This window comes from Paramisgurnus dabryanus, chromosome 20, assembly GCF_030506205.2.
Source record: "Paramisgurnus dabryanus chromosome 20, PD_genome_1.1, whole genome shotgun sequence".
NCBI classification, from domain to species: domain Eukaryota; kingdom Metazoa; phylum Chordata; class Actinopteri; order Cypriniformes; family Cobitidae; genus Paramisgurnus; species Paramisgurnus dabryanus.
In genome coordinates this window covers 34,939,473-34,965,992 of record NC_133356.1, presented here as the reverse complement: position 1 = coordinate 34,965,992, position 26,520 = coordinate 34,939,473, and the positions used below count along the sequence as shown (strand labels likewise).

Here is a 26,520-nt window from a genome sequence, read left to right as displayed (position 1 = left end):
CGAATAAGCAAATTCGAGGAGGAAAGCAGGAGCGACAATGAAAACAAACCGAAACTAAAGACGGAGTTCATGCGTTATGCGCATGCGTCACTCGTGTAAAGTTACTGGAGCGTGCACGTCTCTCACAAGGAACGTAATGGCAGTGATGGACAAGCCAGAGGGCCAATCGCTCATGCGATGATTACGTCAACGAATGGCTGATGTTTTTATGGCCCTACCTTATGCACAGATGACATATATTAAATGTATTACTTTCAGTGCAGCTAATAAATAGTCTTTTATCATTTAGTAAAGACAGTTTCAAGTAATATTGCAAAATTGTATTAAACAAACATCCCCTTTTCCACCTTTAATGTCCTTGTTTTTGCTGTCCTGTGCCAGTTCGTTTTGTACTTATCCTGTCTGTTAATACTTGTTAAATCTATTATTCAGTCAAGTAAGTGTAGTTCATTGTCAAGTCTGTTTAGTGTTTTGTTGGCATAGTGTGTTTTGCCCCCTCGTGGGTTTTATTTTCTTGTTTTTGTTTTAATAAGTTCCTGTTAAACTGTCTGCGCCTGGGTTTGTGTCCAGTTCATGACAATATTCTACTAATCCTTACCCCTTCCTTATCCCTAACAGTCTGCTAATATTGCAATGAGAGTGTAATACCAAAATCTGTAACAATTCCAGAAGATAATCTTTTAGTCATCACAGATGATTCTGGTTTGGATGTTATTGCTGCTATGTGCGCTCATCGGGGCTGCCGGCTGTCTGAAGTCTATTTGTGTCTCTTTGGCTCTATAAATAGAAATCCACAGCACTTCAAAGTTATCCCAGCTCTAAACGCTTTCACTCGTGTGAAGACGTCTAAAGCAGCAGGTGGGAGAATGGCAGCATAGGAGCCTCTACACAAACTTACAGAACAAACACAAACATGGCCTTGGAACAGCCACATGGGATCTTTGGAAAGGTAAAAGCTACTGTATGTATGCTTAATGGGTGTAATGGATTTGTTCTTAGTGTCTTTTTAGATTGATGTGTCTAGCTTGCTTTTTAAAAGAGTGTGGTTAGTTTGAAACCTTGATTGTGCAAGGTTTGAGGGAGTGAAGGATTTTTTTCATCTGAAAAACTCATTTTAAAATAGTTTTTAAAGATGGGTCCACACTGGTCTTTTATTGTGGAGACAAAAAAAATGCAAAACATGATTGGTTGCTTTACGTCTCTCTTTAAACTACAGGTATCTAGAATGTGTTGTGAAAAGACATGCTTATATATATATATATATATATATATATATATATATATATATATATATATATATATATATATATATATATATATATATATATATATATATATATATATATACACACACACATATTATCTAATTGGCCGCTTGAGCTTTGCACATAGCTTGCACTGCAAGTGTTTCCTATAGCTTTGATGCAGTCTTTTATCTAATGGGAAAATCCCACAGGCCCCTTACAGCCGTTGGACACTTTTGAGGTCTGTGTTGAGGCGAGTGGAAGCCGAACTGGCAACTTGGTTCTGAAATGCGGGGACACACCCACATGTGCAGTTTCAAACCTATGCTGACATGCATGCAAAGTGGGTCTGGAAGAATTTTGTGTTTGCCTGTCCACAGTCAGACTTTAGCGAACGACCTGCTCCTTAATTGAGTTATTCTGAGTAAGAATTTAGGTGGGTTAGAATTATTTATAGTGCAAACTGAGATGAGTTATTTGCTTTGAAAGGTCAACAGAGTAGTACATAACAACAACAAATACAGATTGTAAGTAAGAAGAACATGCTCATCAATACAGCTAAGAGTACGCTGGCAGCCGCAGTACTGAATGTTTTGATTCTTTGAAAAAAGTTGTGTACTTTTTTGTTAGTGATATGTAATGGTAAAAACAGAAACAAAGCAGCTAAAGGTCTGAAGAGTAGAGTAGTTAAAGTACAGTAGACAAAATTCAATATAACGTTTTTGACACCACCTCTGCAAGTCTTTAAACCTCTTTCTGGGCAACAAAACATCATTGCCTGGTATCAAATACAATGTAAAAATACACTACTTACTCACAACAGTGAAATGTATGTTTACTTTAAAAAGATAAAACTTTTATTTAAAAAGATAAAACTCACAGAATCCACATAATGTCCACTGAAGTATTGAATTAAATATATTAAATATAGATTTGATTTTTGGCTTTTCCATTAAGATGTACTGTGCTCCTGTATAGCTCAGTGCTACAGCATTAGCAGTGCAAAAAGTCAAGGAAACACACATAATGTTGACTGCTTTCTGCTGGAAAATGAATATTTCCCCACCCCTCATGCTTATCTCAGAACAAACAGGTTTACTGTTAAATGCTATACATTTCATTTCTGAATCATAAGTTGTAATTTTGCATTATTAAAATAGTTATAGTTTATTGAAATAGAAACACGATTAGAAAGTTTTTGACAGCTTAATGTGATATTGTAAACAAGTGTTTATACTTGTGTCTCTTCTAATACATTAGGGATTTTAGCAGCTCTGGAATGTTGCATTGACAAACTAGTTTCACAAAACTACACGTTTCATTTACATTATTGTCTTCAAGCCCATTAAATGCTTTATTCCAGCCTTTAGGAGTTCTGAATAATTGTATCAGGTTATTGTGTTTTCTGCAGAAAGACGATAGTGAAGTAGTTCAAAACAAAAAGACAACCTACAGTTTTGCAGTTTCTTGCCGTCACCTACCAAATAAATCTGGTTTGGGAAATTAAATTTGTTTATTGTCCCTCTTTGAAAATAAACCTGAATGTAAAGGCAGAGTTATTGTTGGTGCGGTCAAATCTTAGCTTTACAACATAAACCTGTACAGCAGAACTGTAGCTTCTCTCAGTATGTAAAAGCCAGTGAGAACACAGCATGTTTTCTTCCTTTTCTCCTGCAATTATAAGCATACGAAAAATATTTTTTTTTAAGGTTAGAGAACAGCAGCTGTATCCATTAATTTAAACAGGTGAACACCTCCCAGCGTTTGGATCATGAGTCTCATGAATTCTCATGATTTTTTTTGATATCTCATTGAGAAGATGTTGGATCTGAGTTTTGTGTTCTGGATGTAATGCTATGCTGGGACAATCGCATTCCCTGCTTGGCTATAGAACTGGAAATATGAGCTATAAGGAACGGTATGATCCACATAACACTGTGGGCTAGATAGTTTATATTGGTAGATAGTAAATGCCTGCTGTGACCTTCGACTGCTTCTGTTTGTTTGTGGTTTACTGTGGTTACACTACAGGGGTGAATTAAACTCTTGTGAGGGGTGTAGGCTATGCAAGATTCAGTCCCCATCTGAGCTTTGTTATTAAAGGCAAGCTTTATACACAAAGGCAAAAGGCATTATTTAAGATTCTGTCTCCATACATATTTCAATTGAAACTGTACAGCTCGTGATTGAGTAAATCTAAAAGACACACCATATATAATCAATGAAGCTCTCTACACAAAAACTTTACATTCTGGTGGATGGGTAAAGAGAAATTATCATCTGAGAATTGCATATGAATAAAAAAGAAACTTATTTAAATGGTCCGATTCATGATTTTACATTTCCTTTAGTGTGTAAGCGTGTGTTAGTTCATGTTAACGAAACGCAAAAGGTAAAAATCCCAAAGTAATCGATGACACGTGTTATCGTTTCCAATGTAAATCTCTTTTCTTGCACTACAACAAACACACGTATTGTAGGCAACAGTTTACTTCCTGGGATTGGTGATGTAGACAAGACCGACATTATCATAATTCCTCCAGTTTATCCTGTAAGTTAACTCCTGTCAGCATTCCATTTTGACCAAATCTTTTAAAGGGACACTTCACCCATTTGCATGAAGCTTTGTATAGTTAGAACCCCAGTCATGTTTTTGAATGGTCATGCATCATTTCCTCAGTTGCCGCTGAGACAGGAGAAATACAGATTTCAGTGTTGCACTTCCCTCTTTCAATGATGTAAAAATCATCATTTTGCATCATTGAAAGCAGAAAGTCCAATATCTTTGTTGAGGGGGTGAGACTGCAAACACCCCTTTTCTCGGTCAAATAGGCACCAAATTAAAAATGTATGTTACATTTTGACTACAAATATGACACACTTTCAATAAAGATTAATGTTTCTACGGTTGAAATGCTCCTTTAAACATGGTAAGGAGCTTCACATTTCCGGCTAACCTCCGATGTATTAAGGTCAATCACAACATACAGAGCTGGTTAATCAGGGATATTACGCTTATCAAATTGATGAGTTTTGTACAAAATCTGTGTGCTTCAGAAAGAAAGTGAAAACTTGGGGGTGCGTTTCCTAAAAGCATCATTAGCCAACTACTGTCGTAAGTTTTGTCATTACTGGTTAAATTCAACGATTTGGTGTTTCCCGAAACCATAGTTCAAACGAACATTCACAAGCTGCATCGCAAACTTGTGTAGTTTGAATGACAGCTCTTTCGTTGGAAGCATAGTTCCTTGTTATTATAATATGTATGTTGAACATGCTTTTGAACAAAATAAGCAAAAAACAAAACAAAACAAAACATGTAGTACATTCAGGGGTGCTGCTAAGGATTTTGGGCCCCATGAAAAGAATCTTGACAGGGCCCCCAGCACAGTTGAGACTTTATTCATATTAATTTACAGAAAATCATGCACTTTTATGGTATTTTGACTATCATTCTCATATATTTAAGTCAATCAGACAATTGGCAAATAATTTTGCTTGTTTTAAGGACAATTTCACTTAAATTGTATATTATTTGTCTTAAAAAAAAAATACTGTGAAAGTATTATGTGAAGATGGTTGGCAGAGATGAATCGTGCTGTATTTGACAATATAGGGGACATTGTAGTAATACAACTCCACATCATCTTCAAGAGATGCACTGAAACCTCACAAACAGCTGATAGTAGTTTGTACAGTAGCTGGCAGAGCTGGCATTTTCTCTTCCGTCAAGTTGATATTCTGCCGGTGTTATAAGTGAAGTCAAGCTGTTTGTGTTGCCTGGATACAATTTGGGTGGACTGAACCATTTTGTGATAATTGAGAGGGGGAGAGGGGCCCACGGACGTTTGTGTTTCCTAAACAAAATTTTTTTTTGACACTAGGAAACAGCAAATAGAATAATTTAAAGTTAATAATTTTTACTATCAAATATATCTTTTAGCACCACAATTTTATTGGGGGCTTCTCTGGGCCCCCTCTTAGTCATGGGCCCCGAGAATCGTCATTGTTTACCCCCCCTTTACAGTGCCCCTGAGTACATTCTATAACCATCATTCTAAATATACAAATTGTATTTTACGTCTTTAAGTTTGTAAACAGAATTTAAGCTCTGCATTTGAAAACTGTGCATGTGCGCAGTCCTACACGCTTTAAGACCCTGGGGAATCTCTGGGAGGAGTGACGTAAGAGGGAACTTCCGCATTAATGAAATATCTTGAACATAAACAACAGATAACTAAATCCCGATGTCAGGTGCAATATATGTTATTTACGGCAGTAATCTGACATTAAATCGATTTGCACAGATTAATTAGTACTCCACCTCCCAAGTGGCATCATCAACTGTGTTGTTAAACCAACATGGTTCAAACGACGAATGTGCGACAAAGGAAACAGTGGTGACAAGCCAGTTAGTTTCTCCAACTATGCATCGTACTATGGTGGTTCACCACCGAGTTATGTCGTTTTTCGGGAAACGCACCCCTGGTGACTTACAGTACAAAGGCCCATAATTACTTCTGAAATGCGGGACACACCCACATGTGTAGTTTCAAACCTATGCTGACATGCTGGTATGTATGCAAAATTTATTTTTTGTTTGCCTGTCCACAGTCAGACTCCAAGCGAACAGTCTGCTCTTTATTTGAGTTATTCTGAGTATGATTTTAGGTGGGTTAGTGTTATTTATAGTGCAAATGCAAACTGAGACGAGTTAATAGCTTCAAAAGGTCAGCACAGTAGTACATAACAACAACAAATACAGAAGAACACCCTAAGCACAGGCTTTTTGTGTTATGCTATTTAACGCATTTGTGTCATTTTGTGATGATTTTGTGTTAAAATAAAACACAAGTTGTGTTAAAAGTAAATGCATTCTAAGAGTGTAAGAGGAAAAGACTCATCAGTACTATAGTACACTGACAGCCACAGTCCTGAATGACTGACAGTTGTTTTGGTGCCATATTCTTTGAAACAAAGCTGTGTAGCCTACTTTTGTGTACAGTATTAAAGGTGCCAAAAGAATGCCTTGAAATAATAACTGTAACAACAAAAGTAGAACTTCAGCCTAAACGCTAGCATATAGCATTAACTAACATATAGCACTAACTCAGCAGTCACAACATTGTTTTAAGCATTTTAACAACTTTGTAATAATTTTTTTTTCAACTTTGTGTAATTTAATATTGGGGCGTACATCTCGACCGTGACATCACTGTTGGTGTTATGTTGAGATTGGAGTTTAGTCAAAACTCTTGTTTTGACGTCACTCAACCGGGAAGTAGAGGGCTGTCCAAACCGCTTGTTTGCTGTAGACGTTGATAGAGGAATTCTGTTAAAATATAATTCTGGTATTTAACACTTTGAGTCTCAGTTCTGGTTTGTTTTGGATAAACTACAGTGATGGACACAAAAATTTTGACAATGGGTCGTGTCTTGAGTTTTTGACTCGTTTAGAACACCAATAATGTAACCAACACTAGGTAGCTGTTAATAATGTCGACCAGATTGACTACGCCACCCCTACTTTCTGGGGATAAGGGACCCTATTAATAATAATTTTAAGCACAGGTTGTCCAAATGTAGCATACCTCTTGACTGCTTCAGAATGGAAGTCAATGACCATGCACAAACATGTCATTAAAACAACACTTAACGTTTATTTTCAAAACTGCTCACCGAGTGGTTCGTGGTGTTCGTTGATGATTAAAAACAAATATATTGCCGCAATGTATGATTTCAATCAGTGTTATTTGCTATAGTGGAACTATTTTTTCAGATACCTCACAACCGCGTATATACTTCCGCTCTATATTTGAGTCTGAAGTGTTAGCACACTCCCGACCACTTGATGGCGACAACCACTTTGCCTAACAAGTACGCTCGGTGTCTAGCCTATAGACAGTCACAATCGAGCTCAACTTCAAACCTAAAGCTGGTCACTGAGCCATCAAATATGTAGGGCTGTTCCGAATAACATTTTTTGAGCTTCGAAGCTCTAGTAGAAATCAAATTGAATATTCAAAGCTTCGGAAGGAGGGGATGAATATATTTTTCTCTTTAATAAAGGCAGGAATCTTTGTGTGTGTGTCTGTCTGCCTACAGTTTTATTATGTGGCGGATGTGTTGCTGCGGACCTAAGGGAGTGTAGTGCCTTTTTTTCGTGCAATATGGACATGCTGTAATAAAACAAAACTGTAATAAAACGGTAGCATACTTTCAAAATCAAGTTTATTTATAACACTTACACCATCCAATGTGTTTTTTTCATCAGCAGAACAATAAAGAAGATATTTTGCAGAAACCCCAGTGCTTCGTCATGCAAGTCAACCGATCCGCACACTTTAAGAGCTAAATCATATATATCCAATACAACCATAATCCCCCATAACTTTGTGTGACATATTGACGTCTTGTGAAGCAAATCAATCAGTTTTTGCAAGAAACTGAACGTTATTTACAACACTATTAGCGTAATGCCATAGCATGAAGCGTGCTTTCTGTTCGAGGCCATCTCTTTCACTGGTGGCGTTTGGTGGCTGTTGGCTATGGATGTTTGTCTCTCTGCGCCACCTATAGAGTGCGAGCATGAAGCGCACTTCCTGCTTGGCAAAAGCTCTGCATTAAGTCTGTAAAATATTTATATATATATACGAAATCTCAAAACTGAAAATCGAATGTCAACCCACAGAACGAGTACTCGAATATTCTGGTCCAGCCCTACAAATATGGGAAAATTTTCTTCTGAGAGAAACCGAGCGAAAAAACTACAACCACATGTAAACGACCCTTTTCTGTTTCCCGGTGGGAGAGTGATATATCAGCGAGCAATGAGTCTTCCAAGAGAAGTCAATGGAATTTTACAAAATGCCAAATAAAACACGACAGAAACTGTATTTCGCTACACAACTTGTTTTTAATCATCAACGAACACCACGCACCACTCGGTTTTGAAAATGAACGTTAAGTGTTGTTTTAATGACATGTTTGTGAATGGCCATTGACTTCCATTCTGAAGCAGTCAAGAGATGCTTCTAAACGAGTCAAAAACTCAAGACACGGCCCATTGTCAAAATTTCTGTGTCCGTCACTGTAGTTCATCCAAAACAAACCAGAACTGAGACCCAAAGTGTTAAATACTGGAATTATCCTTTAAAGAAAATATATCGCTTGGCATTAGATACGTTTACATGCAACCAAATAATCAGTTTGTAATCGTATTGATGGCTCAATCGTATTGAAAAGCCTTCATGTAAACACCTTAATCAATACGACTGAGGACGATCGGATGCAAATTTGGATCGTATTGAAGGGGGTGGTGTACTCCGATCTGTCATCCGATCAGCAGGAAAAAAGTATGCAAACGTGTGAATCGTAATATTTTCTCAATCGGATGCAAAAATACATTGTGCACATGCGCAAAAGAGTTGTGCTCAAGTTCACGTCTTACCTCTTATTCCATGCAATAGCAACACGCATTATTACGGTAATGGGGTCACGTGCTGTACACGCGAGGTACGTTCTACAGAGTTTATGTGTACTTTAAAACATTAGGCTACTTAAAATATCTGAAAACTTCTTAGAACAACTTTCTCCAACTCCGTTTTGACTTTTATCCAGAAATAAGTGTGAACTACAATAGATGCTGTCCGCAGCGTAACGTTGCCAAGTCCTCTGGTTTTTTCGAGTTTAGATTTGGGGAACTGTTTAAACTGTTTCCACAAGTTGTTTTTTCTGTGGTTAAAGATGAAATGAGTTTTGTTGATTAGTTATTGATATTTGGGCTGTCATTGGGATGTTTTTGATCTAGTTTTGAATGTCCATTCAGATGGTTTTGATATGCGAATCTGGCAACCCTGGCTGTGCGCTTGCGCAGATGTTTGGTTCAGATTCTATAGAATGTACATGTAAACAAACATTTTAATCAGATTGCCATGTTAAGGGTGCATGTAAACTGTATAGTTGTAGCCTTCAATAGTATTAAATAAAATCGGATTGACACAATTTTGTGCATGCAAACATAGCCATTGAAGTTTGAGCTTTATCATTTAGGCTCTGACAGCAACACTCACTAAAGTTTGAAAAATGGGATCAGGAAAAAACGGGACCTTTAACCTTAAAGCTGTCTCCTGTATTTTTTTTACTTAAAAGGTCCTGACTGAAATTTTTTTGGGTGATCTTTCACTTTAATGTTATTTTTTGTAAACACATAACACAGTTTCAGTTAGGCCTATTTATTGGTGTTTGTATATCCTGTTTTAATTTTTAATTCAGTTAACGGAAATTTTTTTCACACCTTGTTTGACACATCTGAAAAACCTGGGTAACACTTTATTTTGATAGTCCACTTTAGACATTTTACTAACTATAAGTAACTTTGCAACTACTTATCAACTACCAATCTTTAGAGAATTAGTAGACTGTCTGCTTAATATCTACTAACACTTTATTGTGATGATATCTCAACAGATATTCAACTGACTATAAGTATCTTTGCAGGTGCATGTCAACTTATTCCACTAACCCAAACCTCTTCCCTAACCCCAACCCTTACAGTCTACTAATACTCTAATGTCAGTTAGTTGACGTATAGTTGCAAATTATTGAAAGTTAGTTGACATGTAGTTGCAAAGTTATTTATAGTTAGTAGAATGTCTAAAGTGGACTATCAAAATAAAGTGTAACCAAAACCTGCGTCCACATCAATTACGTTTGCGCTCAATCAGCTGTTTTTGTCCAGCTCACTGCATTACATCAATGCAGTGAATAAGCTTGTGTTAATATGTTCTCATTATGAATTATGAATTTAGCACGTATGAAGATAATTTCATAATTTTTACAGCGCAATGTAAACTTTATATTAAACATAAAAGAGCATTCGTCTTGTAAACGGATTTGAAATGATGTGCTGAGTGCTGACTGTCGCGTCACATAGACGACAGAGACAAGTAAGATCTGCGGTGAAACTCAGTGGTTTTATTTCATCTCAAATATCAAATGATTCATGTTCTTATCATTAAAAACAATCACAGCAAACAGCACACGCAGGGTTTATGTACTTGTCAATTCCGCTCACAAACGCGCGAGGCTATGTATGTGTGCTTGTTGTCAATGAGTGCGTTTACATGCACAGTCTTACGCCGATTATGCTTAATAAACTGATAACACGTGGGGTCATGTAAACGCGTAAAGCGGTTTTCTTTAATCGGGGAAAGCCCATAAACAGCGTTAGCAAAAACCGATCGTCACAGGTAGTTTTTTGCTCACTTCCCCGATTTCGCATGGCATGTAAACACCTTAACCGGCTTTCTCACAGTTTTGTCCATGTGCGCATGTCTCTGCGTATGAAAGATAAACGTCACACGTGGAAGTAAGCGCAAGGTAACGCATAAAAGTTTCCGCTCGACTAAAGCAGTTGGCAGAGAAAGTGTCAAAATAAAAGCTCATGTTACATTTACAGGTTCTGCAGACACGAGGAGAGATACAACAGTACAGCTTAAGACAGATATGTCATTGACTTTTTGATCAACTATTGTGTACTATAGGCGGTGACGTCACTGCCTGCGAGAAAACTGATAATTCTTCAAGTCCCATGTAAACGCAGTTGTCTGCATAGCCGGCTTACTGATTTGCGTGTAAACGCATGAAAACAGTTTTCTGTAATAAGCAGATTTTTTAATAGTTATCCGCTTATTCTGTGCATGTACGTAAACGTATTCAATGACGTTACTGGTCACAAACACGCTCAAGCGCGTTGTTTGTGTGCTTGTCAGTCACGGGCATTAAATCTGCGTAGTTCTCCGCGAAAATCTGCGGGCGTGGATTCCGTTGAGACATGTCAATGTTTTATTAGTCTGAAATACTAACAAACAGCGGACATACGGCTGCATGCTTCCATTTCTTTGCCGCTCTAAGCAAACAGTGGTTACGTCACACGTGTGGTAACTTCCTGCCGTTTGCATTCAGAGCAGCGAAGAAGAAATGAGTTTCGCTTTGCAGCGTTAGCTTTAGTGTAAGCTATAACGGGCATAACTAGGTTTATTAAGAAAATGGTATCGGATCGGTACATGGGTTAAAGTACTCGCCGATTCCGATGCCAGAATTTTTTGTGGTATTGGCTACATACAACTCTACACTCTTTGCCTATGTTTTCTCTATTGGTCATTTGATCCCACATTACTCATTATTACCCTTTAAATGCACATAACAGTGGTTAAATGTGGGGTTTCTATTGAGTTTCATTTTAAACAAATTACTTTGTATCATCTTTGTTTTTTATAATTTTCCTCTCCACATAAATGCAATGCAATTTTGTTAATGGGTCTTTTGCTTTTCTGGTCATTCTGGTTTATGTTTCTGTATTGTGACCTCATAAATACACCACATGCCTTACCATCTATCAAAACAACCAATTTCATACTACATTACGGATATCAATCATCACTATCAAATGTGCTGTTTGTCAATGTTCAGATTCTGTTCGGATGATGATTATGTTCTCTGATTCATTGCTATGCCAAACATGTCCTTTCAGATGGAGACTCAGAGAACTTGAACCTCAGTTTTTGAACAAACAAGACAAACTGAGCACTACAATCAATCTATGTACATTTGGTGCCACAAATACAAAATTTCTAGTTTCTTGTTTGAGCCATGAAACCCTTTAACGAGAAGGTTAGAGGTTGTTTTTAAAATAATTTTTATCCACCTTCTTTATCCATGTATTTTCACTCAAACTTTTTTGAATATGTAATTGAATTAAATTGAACATACAAACTGACTTTGATAGCATTGGTTTGAGCTAATATGCATGCATGATTGTAACATAAAAACAGCTTTGAAATTTAATGTCATCATCTGCACTGCCACAAGCGTGTACCAACTATTTTCATTAGTAAATAAAAACAGCAGCATCACAAGGCATGTTAGAAGATATTCGGAAACATGGATTATCCCTAAATCACAGAGCTGTCTGCTTTGATTGTATTAAATGATTAAGTATTTGAGATTTACAGTTTTCTAACCTGTTTATTTCTGTGCTTTATCCACTGTGACTAATTCAGGGCTTGAGGGTTGAACATCTCCCACTAAGCTTTATTAATTAACCCTCATCATGACGTTATGCCGGCCTATTGACTTTGAATTGATGAGATGAGCTGCCAGGCATCATTCCATTTTTACTGCCTACTGTATACTTTATCCCTGTATATGTCATTATAGCAAACATTATTTTAAATCTATTTGTTCTTAGGGTGACCACCACCCAACAAACTAAAGGTGGGAAAAGTAGTAAGTTTAATTAGGACAATGTGGGATGGTACATTGAAAAATAACCTACACAGCAAAATTACCAGTTTTAAATGTACACTCCTGGTGTATAAATGGGTACCACCAGGTCTGATGGTACCCATATAAACACCAGCAGTGTAGATTTAACACTGGTGATATGGCTGTGTACTGTAAAATCGGGATATAATGTATAATATTTGGCCCTAGATGTGATGTAGAAAACGTGGACGGACGGAATCATGGAATTCAAGCATAAAAATTGATTTTACTGTCATGGAATTTGGGAATTTTAGATTCAGTCATTTTTAAAACCCATTATAATGCATTTTTTACCTGGTTTCATTAATTGGCAAATAAAATGATAGAAATAAATGGAAACATTTTCACTTTGTGTAATGATGGATATAAAGAAAGGTATAGCTGGATGTTTATCAGTTTATTGAAACTGTGAAGTCTTAAAGCTGCCTTGGGTCTTAAAGTGACAGTGACCTGCTGCTTTTTATGCCAGAAATGTTTATTACACACTGTGACGTAATGGTTTATTATTGGCTGTTAAGTGCTGGGGTCAACGGTTGCCAGGCAACTGCTATGTGCCGGAGTTTAAAATAAAGCTGAAATTTGAGTGCGTAAGAGTGCCATCTTTTTGCATCATGACATGGTGTTAGAAGTTTATATGCGCCGTGCACTTCTCTAAACTGTGAAATAAAACGGAAGGAAAATGCAGAGGTTTCACGCTCCTGAATCCTTTGATTTTGCACAGCCAGCAAGTTGGCTGGCATGGAGACAACGTTTTGCACGGTTCAGGATTGCAACAAAACTCGACAAGGAAGATGGCGATGTCCAGTTGAACTCATTACTTTATGCTATGGGCAAACAGGCAGAACCTATATTCAGCACATTTACATTTTCCGCGGAGGAGGAAAATGATTACTACAATGCAATAGTTAGAAAGTTTGACGAACATTTTGTGCCCAAACGCAACTTGATTCATGACCGCACATGCTTTCACAGAAGAGACCAGAAAAGCGGCGAAAGTGTTGAGGCATTTGTCAGGAGTTTATATGAGCTGGCACAGTTTTGTGACTTCCGGGCTACTAGAAATGAGCAGATTCGCTATCACATCGTGATTGGAATAGCGGATAGCAACGTGTCTGAAAAGCTGCAGCTAGAGCCAGATTTGATGCTGGAGAAAGTGATACAGATTGCTCGCCAGTCAGAACTCATTAAAATGCAAAGTGCTGATATGAGAAGTGCAAGTGATGTCAACGAAGTGCAATGTAAGTTTAAGTACTCAAAACAATTCAACAAACATAAAGGCAGTAATCCAGATACCAAACAACGAGATGGAAGTAATAATGAGACCTGTTCACGATGTGCACGCATACATGACCGCTGGGCGTGTCCGGCACGAGGCAAACGATGTCGTAAGTGTAACAAAATGGGACATTACGAAATTGCGTGTAAAAAAAACTGTAAAGGAAGTGACCAGCGACAGACAGGAGGCTGAAGCAAACGAAACATGGTTTCTGGGATCAGTTTCTGATACTGGTAAAGAGGACAAGTGGCACGTAAAGCTACCTATGAATGGCACAACGGTAAAGTTCAAGATTGATATTGGAGCTGATATCATGGTAATGTCGGAGCAAACATTCTTAAACCTATCTCGCGGCCCTCAACTTACCAAAACATCAGCAGACATCAGGAGTCCGGGTGGCAAACTGGACTGCATAGGTCAATTTGTGGCATGCACGTAAAGAAAAGAACAAAGCATTAGTTTTTGGACATAATATGTTGTTAAAGGCCCATACACCAATAACCTTCTTAGCCGTAAAACTGCCTGTGAAATGAACCTAGTGAGTAGAGTAGATGGCATTACTACTGATGTTGAAGTTTTTGGAGAGTTTGGAATTTTAAATTGTGAACCAATCAAAATTGAGCTCAGACAGGATGCCAAACCAAAAAGCCTCTATGTACCTCAGCGAATTCCCTTTCCATTGCTGCCAAAAGTGAAAGAGGAACTGCAGCGTATGCTCAAGTCAGGGATCATATCAGAGGTCACTGAAGCAACAGACTGGTGTGCTCCTATTGTGCCTGTGATAAAGAAGAATGGAAAGGTGAGAATTTGTGTTGATCTAAAGAAATTAAATGAAGCAGTAAAGCGTAAGAGATTTATTCTGCCTACTCTTGAGGACATTGCACCACAACTGTCTGGTGCAACTGTATTCTCCACGTTAGAGGTGTTGAGTGGATTCTGGCAGATACCATTGGACACAAGCTGCAGAAAACTTACCACCTTCATCACACCAGTTGGCCGCTTCTGTTTTCAAAGATTACCTACGGGATTACTTCAGCTCCTGAGATATTTCAGAGAGAAATGAGCACTCCTCTCAAAGATCATACTGGCACAGTAGCAGTGATGGATGACATACTTGTGTTCGGCAGGAACAAGGACAAACATGATCGCAATCTTGAGGTAGTTTTAAAGACTTTCAGAGAATCTGGTTTAAAATTAAACAGAGACAAGTGTCATTTTAGAAAATCTGAGATTCAATACTTTGGACACATCATTGGAAAGGATGGAATCCGGCCAGACACAAATAAAGTATGGATATAACTGAGCTCCCCTGCCCAAAGAATCTGATGGAACTGCGACAGGTATTGGGGATGATTAATTACCTGGGCAAATTCCTCCCTGGACTTTCATCAGTTCTTCATCCAATGACTGAACTGCTGAAGCGCAAGACTGATTGGGTCTGGGATGAGGAACAGATGCTGGCATTTAATGAGGTCAAGAACATGTTGACTACAGCACCGGTGTTAGCATTCTACGATGCCAACAAGACCACTGTGGTCAGCGCGGATGCAAGTAGCTATGGCCTTGGAGTCGCCCTGCTTCAGAAGCAGGAGAATGGATTAAGTCCTGTTGCTTTTTGTTCACGGACCTTAACAGAGACAGAGCGGCGCTACTCACAAATAGAAAAAGAATGCCTAGCAGGAGTATGGGCATGTGAAAGCTTCTCATGGTACCTGCAAGGTATGGCCAGATTTGAGTTCCAAACAGACCACAAACCCGTGGTCCCCTTAATAAACACTTACAACATTGACAAAGCTCCTCTAAGATGTCAGAGACTATTAATGCGCCTGATGAGATTCAATGTCCGAGCAGTGCATGTGCCAGGTAAACAACTTATAGTGGCAGATGCCCTGTCCAGGAATCCAATAACACATCAAGGCGAGTCCGATACTGAGGGTGATGTCAAAGTGTTTATACAAGCAGTACTGTCTACCAGGCCTGTAACTGACGATAAGTTGAATGCTGTAAGAATTGCCACACAACAGGATGCAGGAATGAGTCCAGCTCAACTTATGATAGGACGTCAGATCAGAACGACTGTTCCAATGCTAAAAAAACAGCTGCTGCCAAGACCAGTCGACTATGAACAAGTCAAAAGGAGGGACAAGCATACTAAACAGGCCTATCAATACTTCTACAACCGACGAAATTCAGCACGCAGTTTACCAGATTTATATCCAGGTCAAAGTGTGAAAGTCAAGTTGGATGGGGAGAAAGGATGGAAAACACCAGCAACAGTTGTTGGAAAAGCTCCCGAAACCAGGTCGTGCATTGTTCAGACTGATGGAGGTGCTATTTCCCGTCGGAACAGGAGAAACATTCAGAGTGTCCCTGAAACAGCTGGCACACCTGAAAGTGAAACTGTACATGAGAGCATGGAAGTAACTGATACTCCCTCTCACAAGACTGAGACAAAAGGGCGAGATACCCCAACTCCTATTAAATCACATCCACACAAGTTGACCTGTAAAAGAACTCTTGCTGGTAGGGAATTAAAGGGGCGGTGAATTTGTCGATTTTATTGTTTTATACTGTTGTCTGAGGTCTACTTATGATGTTCGCGTGGTTTTTACATTCAAAAACATCAAAAGCAATCAGTAATAGGCTATTTTGTAACATGGATTAGTGGCTCTCTGGAGAAAAGCTTCGTTTGAAGGGGCGGGCCGCACTGAAGACCTGGACGTAAACACGCACTGCTATGATTGGACAGCTTCATTACCCGTCATTACATGTGGGGAAATGTTATAAAAACATTAATGTGGGAAAATAGCAGCCGAACACATATATGTTTGAGCCACAAAAGATTCTGGGTGCTAAAGATGATACACATAAATGACAATACGTATAGTAAAGTAGAAACAAAACTTTAAACTTGATGTGACTAAAGTACCGTATACAACAAAGTAAGCGCGCATCAGATTATAAACTGCGGCTGATAAGCTCTTATCAATAACTTGGTATGTTTCTATTGTGCTTGTGAGGTTGCTCTTAGATACACGTAGCGTTACATACCACAGTTATATGATAAAAAAGCCTTGAGTGTTTGACCGTTCAAACGCAACTTGCCTAAATTACCGTATACAACACAGTAAGCGGGCATCAGAATCTAAATTGCGGCTGATAAGTCCTTCCTTATCACTACCCAGGGCCGGCGTCAAGGGGGGGCATTCGCGGGCAGTACCCCCCCCCCCCCCCGAACAGGTTGTTGTGCCCCCCTACAAAGTTTTTTATTACTTTAATATATATCAAGAATAATTAAAATAAATTAAACATTGAATGTTTCATGACTTGTAATGTAATCACTTGAAGAAAATATAGTTGATATATGTTTTCTTTAATTAAAATAGACCAGTTTCTCTGATTGGATGTATTGCTGCGATCCATTTTATGGATCGTGTAAAATATGAATATTAGAACATTTAGAACGAATCAGCACCGCCTGCTTCATCTGACTTCATGCAAACCCAGACTGGCTCAAACTCAGAGATTAGAGGTTGAGGTGGAATTTACAAATCCACAGGACACTGTTTTAAAGGAATATTCCATTTTCTTAAAAGAAAAATCCAGATTATTTACTCACCACAATGTCATCCAAAATGTTGATGTATTTCTTTGTTCAGTTGAGATGAAATTATGTTTTTTGAGGAAAACATTGCAGGATTTTTCTCATTTTAATGGACTTTAATAGACACCAACAAATAACACTTAATTCAACACTTAACAGTTTTTTTCAACGGAGTTTCAAAGGACTAAAAACGATCCCAAACGAGGCATAAGGGTCTTATCTAGCAAAACGATTGTCATTTTTGACAAGAAAAATAACAAATATACACTTTTAAAGCACAACTTTTCGTTTAGGTCCGGTCCAGCACGACCTAACGTAAATGCGTAGTGACGTAGGGAGGTCACGTGTTATATATATAAAACTCACGTTTGCTGACTATTTTAAACAATAAACTGCCACAAAGACATTAATTAGTATCAGTTGACATACAACAACGTAGGATTGGTCCTCTTTCACCACATTTGTAAACACTGAGGCAGAGTTTCGCATTCGTCCTCTGTGACCTCTTGACGTGATGACGTATTGCGTCGGGTCACGCTAGCCCATGACGACCGGATTTAAACGAGAAGTTATGCTTTAAAAGTGGATATTTGTTATTTTTATTGTCAAAAATGACAATCGTTTTGCTAGATAAGACCCTTATGCCTCGTTTGGGATCGTTTAGAGTCCTTTGAAACTCCGTTGAAAAAACTGTTAAGTGTTGAGTTAAGTGTTAAGTGGTGGTGTCCATTAAAGTCCATTAAAATGAGAAAAATCCTGCAATGTTTTCCTCAAAAAACATAATTTCTTCTCGACTGATCAAAGAATGACATCAACATTTTGGATGACATGGTGGTGAGTAAATTATCTGGATTTTTCTTTTAAGAAAATGGAATATTCCTTTAAGGAAGTTTAATGTTCTTACACGCCGTCTTCAGCTATTTCAAAGGTAAGTTAGCGTTGTTTTAAATTACGTAAGCTTAAATGTGAAGTGTGGCTATAGACCGTTAACAGCATTATGACGTGATTGTGGTAAAGGAGCAATCGAACTCGGGTTCGGACCAGGCAATCGCACCAAATGTGAAACCGTCCTCAGTCTAACATGTAGGAATGGCAAGTTGACAACGCGCACATTACACGGAATAGAAAAATCTGTTACGTCTGAAATTTTATTTCACAGTAAGTTACCACGGACCAATCAGCAGCCATGTAACGTGCAGTTAGAGTGATTGACAAATATCCTGACGAGTTACAAAACAATATGAACGTGAACTTGGGAGGCCTCTGAACTTGAGAGGCCCCTGGGCTTCAGCCCAGGTAAGCCTGTGCCTTAAGGCGGCCTTGAACAGGACAGGACTATTGCTTTTGAACAAAGCAATAGTGAAACGCAGTAACTTAAATAAAGTAAAATGTCTTACTTGCTGTGTCATTTTCGTCAGATCCAATATAAGTGGAGCTTTAATCACAGTCTCTCTGCAATTCCAGCATCGACTTGCTTCTTTACAAGTGAATCCACACAGTACACAAGGTAATCAAACACTCCCCACGCGAGCTGGAACTCTTAAAAAACAAAATTTTTTCACACATTCCTAATGTTATTTTCTGAGCCTCCGAATTAAAGTATTCAGCTTCTGTGTTGTTCCCACGCGGTTCCTCCACAACCCTAGTCTTTGTTACCATGGTAACTCTATCATAACAGATCACTGCGTCAAAATAAAAGTCTATCAGAAAAAATTTATTTAAAAGCAGGGCTTAAAAACGAAAAAAATTATCAATCGTTTCACTCCGAGCAGAATCGATATTTTAACGTTTCCGTTTTTGCGTTCCTCATTGAACATTTACGTTCCGAAAACGGTTTACTTAGAAAAAATACCGGTTAATAACGTTATTTTAATTCAGGCTATACTTTAACAAATGCATGCATACAGACTAATTTTCACACAAAAACTAAAACTAAACTTCAACATTTCATTAATTGTTAAAACCACAAAAGAAATACCTGCATTCATTTTAAGTATAAACAGCTGAAAAAAACAACCCGTTTTCAACCATGTCTTTTACTGGTTGAAACCGCAGCATACTCTGCTGGATGTTTATGTTAAGTTACCTCAGTGATTCCCGGCTACTGTACTTCTCCCCTCACATCCTTCAATATTGCAGACAGACTTGTTAAGACTAACGAATAATAACGAAAAGGAATTTCTTGGTGGCGACCCATCTAAAAAGTAATTGACAGTGGTATAAGTCCCCTGGCTTTTTTGAGTTACAGTTTCCATCTTCATATTTCCAAGCAAGTTTTAACTTAAACATACCTCTGAACATTTGATGGGTAGCTTTGTGGTTATTTAAGACAAATGCTATCGGGCCGGAGACTCGATGACTGCTGCGCGGGCATTTCACTCACGCTATGTGTCAAAGTCACTCACGCTTGATGCGTCAAAGTCACATGTTGTACTGTTCAAATCATGATTGGTCACTGATAAGTACAATATTAAAGAAAACGATAAAATAACGTTATTAACCGGTTAATGGTCATTTTAAATAAACGTTTCTGTTCAGAACGATTAAAATTGATTTCGTTTTAGTTTTCGTTTTTGTTCCTGTTAAAATTTCGTTCGTTTCTTGAACCGGTTCAGAGCCCTGTTTAAAAGTCATTTTGGTTACATTTGGCAATCTTTAAAGACATGTTTACTGATTGAGACACACGTGTGTCACGCGAAGCTGTGGGCGGGGCTACAAAAATGGTCATTGTATTTGGCTATGGGGAGGTGCTTCAATTCTACCTTGACGTCATATATTTCCGAATTCCACACTGGAGTGTTTAGCTGGCTTGGTGCCAAAAACGGTTATATTTCAGTAGCACAGACGTTTTCAGTTCTGAAACTTGCAGGATGTTCATTTAACTATGATGACCTCTTATATAACAAAGTATCAAGTTAAAATTGAGTATTTGATTCAACGCTCCTTTAAAACAGCCAGTGAAGTTCAAGGATTATGTTTTGGGATAAGTGTACTTTCCTGTCATACTAGTATATGATTGTACTTGTATTGCATCTATGCATGTTACTTTTCATAATTCACAGTGAGGTGTAAAAGGAAAACAGAATAATGAATGTTGTAATGTTGTTGTTGACAGTTTATGCTAATGCAGTTGGAGACAGTTAATATTGTTCTATACCTGTTTATTTGTAACTTACCTGCTTTCTCGTGTTAAACAAAAACAACACTAAATGTACTGAAAAACAAAACAAATAAGAAGCAGTTGAACTTTAAAGAGGGGAGATGTGACGTAATGGTTTTTTATTGGCTGTTAAGTGCTGAGGTCAACGGTTGCCAGGCAACCATCTGGGGTCACACTGTATGTGAGAGACATGACACGAGGTGAACTGCTATGTGGCGGAGTTCAAAATAAAGTATTTATATATAATAATATTTTAATTCGTAAGTGTGCCATCTTATTGCATCACGACTAAACACCAAAAATTAAAATCAAATCTGCCCATCTATTAAGGCTTGCTGCACTTCCATTTTCACTACAAAGTCGGAGGACCCTTTGAGTACAGCGGGTAGCGTAGAATGGGAAGGAAATTGATTAGAGCTCAACAGGAAATGCATAATGATTGGTGTTTACTAAGGCAAGCATCACTATTACTATTGCTTAAACTTAAAGGCAAGTAGTGTGCTACATACATAAAGTAGTGGGTCACACTTTATTTTGATAGTCCACTTTAGACATTCAACTAACTATAAATAACTTAGCAACTACATGTCAACTAACTTTCAATAATTTGCAACTATACGTCAACTAACTGTCATTAGAGTATTAGTAGACTATAAGGGTTGGGGTTAGGGAAGAGGTTTGGGTTAGTGGAATAAGTTGACATTCACCTGCATAGATACTTATAGACAGTTGAATGTCTGTTGAGATATCATCACAATAAAGTGTTAGTAGATATTAAGCAGATAGTCTACTAATTCTCTAAAGATTGGTAGTTAATAAGTAGTTGCAAAGTAACTTATAATTACTAAAATGTCTAAAGTGGACTATCGAAATAAAGTGTTACCAAGTAGTGCCACAAAATAACGTCAAATTACTCTTGTTAAGGAGAGGTGTGCTTTTACCTGCTATTATTATCTGATCAAGTTTATAATATTTAACCGCCAGACAGCTGAAAAAATCCCTTAAATTTACTTTAAAGACAGGATTTAAGCAATGTTTAGGGATTATCACAGGGAATTGGATATGCCACTCCGAGTAAACAACCACTCAATAATCTTTTAACCACCCAGCTAGTTTTCCATAGATGAGCACTCACCAGTTTTCTACAAGAAATGTAGTCTATTTATTTGGTCCCAGTTCAATTTAGGTGTCTTTACCTACTGTGTAAGTACAAAAGAAAAAGGTCAGTGTTTACTCTCCCTTAAGTTGCTTCAAACCTGTTTAAATGTTTTTGTTCTGCTGAACACACAAAAAGAACACCTTTTAAAGAATGATTGTAACCAAACAGATCAGGGTGCCATTGACTTCTATAGTAGAATATATTAGAAGTAAAAATAATATATGGAAGTGATCAGCCAAGTTAGTGGTTTTCAATTTAATTCAGTTTTATTTATATAGTGCTTTTCACAATTGTTTAGTTGTTTCAAAGCAGTCATACATTAATAAAAACAAAATAAAACACAAAAATCAGAGGACAACAAAAGTAGCAAAGTATATCGGTTACTATTAAATGGTAAATAGACTGCATTTATATATTGCTTTTTATAGACGAATGGCCATCCAAAGCGCTTTACATATTGCTTCACACTCACTCACACATTTATACACTGACGGCAGTGTCAGCCAAGCAAGGCCATCCGGTTTATTAATATACACAGGACATATGATTTAGTAACCACTTGTAAATGACTGTCTTTTAGCATTGAAGTTGTATATCAGGTATAGAATACTATGTCAATGCAGAAGCATTGCAAATCAACTAAATTATAATATATAACAAAGAAAAGTTTTAAGTTTGTTACATGCATAAACTATTTATGGTGTCTGATACACTTTGTGGCTAACTGCGCTTACCTTCACTAACATTCTCATCACCTCCAGTAAGATTTTTGAAGGGCCATGTTCTTTTTCTGTGGCTGTTTCTTTTTATTTATTCATAGTTTTGCCAGTTTTCAATTATATATTCCATCATTTATGTTAAATGTTGGACCACATGCATAATGTTTTGATGCAAAAACATGCAATGTGCAAACATTGTTTTCTATTTACATTTAATCTGTAAAGATACGTCTCACACTTCCCGTAGTATGATAAGAACATATCACCCACTTGGTATCTTATACACTGTTTACACTTGGTATTAAGATGTGTTTTTATCGATTGGATAACAAGTGGATGAGAGAGACACATTACGTTTAGACCTGGTATTTAAATCCGTCTCTTTTGTCCACTTTCGACCACTTCTGTCCTGAAAACTGAGGGGTGGTTAGTGAGACTGTGGGCGAGTCTATCTGCTGTCATTCAATCGCGAGCAGGAGTAATTATGAGTTTATATGGATGTGAACTAATATTATGTCGGAGTCAGCTGCTTATTTAGCAAGTAAACATGCTGCACAGTGTTTTGTACATGTATATGTTAGAGCTTTCTCAGGATTTTCAACCCAATTGATGAAATTAGATCGCGCAACTTTCACACGCTTTCAAAACGAAACTACGGAGATCAGCCGCTTTAGTTTTATCAATGAAAGGCTAAAAATAGCGCTATTCACCGTGTGTTTAAAGTCAGTGGCGCGTTGCGCGTGGTTCATTATGCTACCTCTGAATGTGGTTGAAAGTGGTCGAAGGTGGACCCGTTCAAAACGTTTTGAACACCGTTTACACCTGGCATTAACGTCGTCCACTTGTGATCCGATCGACGAAAACGCATGTTAATGCCAAGTGTAAACAGCCCCTTAGAAAGGATGTGTTAATTTTTTACACATCTTCGTGCATTAAGCTTTTAACACATTATGTGTAATTTTAACGTAAAACATTGTGCTCAGTACCTTAAATTAGATAAATGGGTGGAGAGAAGGTGGTCGCGTGTGGCTGTTCGAACACATTCAACCACATGTGCGTTAACACTACAATAGCAATCCGATCAAAAGGGTTTTCGACTACCACTGAATGTGGTTGAAAATGGTTGAAAGTGGACGAGCTCAAAACGTTTTGAACAGCCTCATTGATTGGAACATAAAATTATAAAAATGGCCTGATGGAAGTGATGATAAAAATAAAGTTGTCTGCAATGTTTGTAGCGAGGAATTAGCATATCACCGGAGTTCGTCCACTGTAAAGTACCACATCAATGCAAAGCATCCAAGAACGTCCCATAATACCAAAGGTAAAGGGGCTGATTTTTTATTTAAGGTTTACGTTCAATTGCACAAAAGCCCTGTAATTGATATCGCACTGTTAAACTTTTGGTAAATAATCTTCCTAAAGCACTTTTTAATTTATTTTCTTAGCATATTACTGTAGGTCATTTTGTTGATTTGTTATGGCCATTATTTGAACAGTAAAAACACTGTAATGGTAAAAGAGTTTTCAAACTTGTCACTAATGCTGATCATTCATTGATTAATATAAATTGAAATATTTAATACTCTAACAGCAAAAATTATGTATGCGATTAATTTTGATTCATAATCACAGAGTATGTAATTAATTAGATTAAACATTTAAATCGATTGACAGCCCTAAAAATTATATTTATAGTGAAACATCCCCAAAATAGATCCTGTAATCATTTCTTCGACTCACCTAATTATTTATTTATTATTTAAATAATTTTTTGTTATTTAATGAGCGCGTTAGTAATATGCACCTATAAATGGGACGACAACACGTGTTTGCATTTTATGTGAACTTGGGCTTGATGCGAACTTTGATTTGGAACAGTACTTGGTCCGCGACTGATGACGTTTCACAAGTCCACAAGAACACAAGTACAGACAAGAACGCATATTGAGAAACGGCCATGTCTCTGGACTCTCTGCTTTGTGATTGGTTCTTGTCAGACATATATACCCTATTAGTTCATTTCCTGTTTGTCAGTCAATGTTGGATGTACGCTTTTGTTTTACCTGTGTTTGTCTGCCCATGTTCTTAGTACCATTTTTTGATTTATTAAAAGACTTACTAAAACTGCATTTGGATCCTTATCTTGCATTGGACACATTCCAACCGTCACACCCACAGATTTATTGTATATGATGACTTTGTACCTGTGTATATGGTGAGTTGAGAACCTTTTTTAAGTAATGCTTTTCAAAACACTTATGACAGTCAATTGATAATTGAGGGTAATTGAGGTGGCATCTGTCTGCTAATATAGAAAGTTGGAAAGAAGTAGTAAGATGCAATAATTTTTTGTAGATGGCAGACATGCTTGAAAGGAATTCCAATACCTAAGTTTGATACTTAAGAACTTGGAGGTGCAAGGTACAGAGGTTTTCTGCTTTTATAGTGGGACGCCAAATTCAGAGAAGATGTTGATGAAAGTGGAAAGTATGTGAACCTGTTAATGAGAAAGTCAACAAATTCACTTTTGTGATTATTTGAGTGCTGTGGCTAAAGGCTTTTACTTTAATGGAAGTGCTGAGGTGCTTTGCTGATCAATCTGTTGTTGTGGTTGGATTGTGGGGACAGGAGTTTTTGTGTGGGCTTTGCCGCAGAATGAGCAGGTGTGTAAAAGCCTGCAATTAGCCCTGCAATTGCCATTGACGAGTTATCTCGTCAATTAAGGAAAAACGCTTCCCTGCCAAAGAAATTTGATATTTTTGAGTGTCTGTTCTTTTATTTGATATATTGTATGTTTATATTTTTAAAGAAGAAAATGTTTCCTGCCTTATTTGTTGTCGCGTTTTGGAATGGGGATATTTACTGTGGAACATATGTCTATGTCCCACACTTGTTTATGGACTAGAAGGTATAATTGGAGGTGATGCTGCTGCTAAGCGATTGAAAGTTTCAGGGGGCTGAGAAAAAGTTGGAGATTGGTTGTTTTCTTTCTCAAATTCCATAGTGGTTAAACTTAGAAGGATGGCATGATTTTAAAAAGTTTTGTGAAGTCAGGTGAATGGTATGACTTCATATACAAAATGTTTGCACAGTGAGTGAAAAATCTGCCGAAAAATCATACTGTATAACAAATTTTATGACGAACTTTGATGGGTCATAGAAACATGTGGGTAACTACATTTTTTAAAAATATTTTTGGGCCATATTGTCTATATTGAAAGACAGTAGTAATTGAAAGGGGACAGGAAAGTACGGGGTGTAGAGAGGGGTATGGGATCGGCAAAGGAACGCGTTTGCACCATGTCAGAGCACTGTCCACTACTACACCATCGGCTCCGACGGGTTACTACTTTGTGATGAGGTTGTTGCTTTAAGGTTCTGTAAAAACATACCTCAAAACGGGATGTAAGCTCACCCTAGCAACCATTTTGAGCCCCTTTAGTAACCAAGATGAATATATTTGTATCACTGTGTCATTCAGGCAAGGGGGCTCATTTTACTCATGCCTCTAATCAGTTTCTCAGGATCATCACAGAACTATTAAGCTATTATTAATTAAGCTACTATTAAACAGTTATATTTTTTTAATCTAAATGTCAGAGACATGGGGGTTGGTTTATAAAATTCATATCGGCAAGCAGCCTATACAATATAATCACTGGCAGCTCCCTAGCACTCCCTAACAACCAAAGAGAGGACCCTAGCCACAGTTTAACAAAACCTATATCTCTGCATCAGAATATTGTAGAGACGTGGCCATTGGTTTATATCAATCAGACTGGCAAGCAACCTTTGGGTATATGATCACCTTAGCGGTATCATGCTAACATCATGCTAGCTTCATATTAATAGAATTATTTTTGTAATAGTATTATTTTTGAAATATAAACATGAATAATGTGCCTTTGTGATAACTAATATTTAAAAACTGAAATACTAATTTCTCGCTAGAAATGTGATAAAAAAGGTATACAAAGTAAAAATATAACTTTATTTATACAAAATTTGTTATCCAGTCGCTTTCCGG

General features: G+C 37.5%; 1 protein-coding gene across 6 annotated transcripts in view; it reads left to right on the top strand.

Moving 5' to 3' along the window:
- The first annotated feature begins 798 nt into the window (after positions 1-798).
- The window catches only part of mlip (muscular LMNA-interacting protein), a 96,914-nt gene continuing 71,192 nt past the window's right edge, over positions 799-26,520 (top strand). For all 6 annotated transcript variants that reach the window (XM_065249365.1, XM_065249359.1, XM_065249352.1 and 3 more), the window contains exon 1: positions 799-949. In XM_065249365.1, the coding sequence (XP_065105437.1) occupies positions 914-949 (36 nt within the window). In that variant the 5' untranslated portion in view covers positions 799-913. The remainder of the gene's footprint in view (positions 950-26,520) is intronic.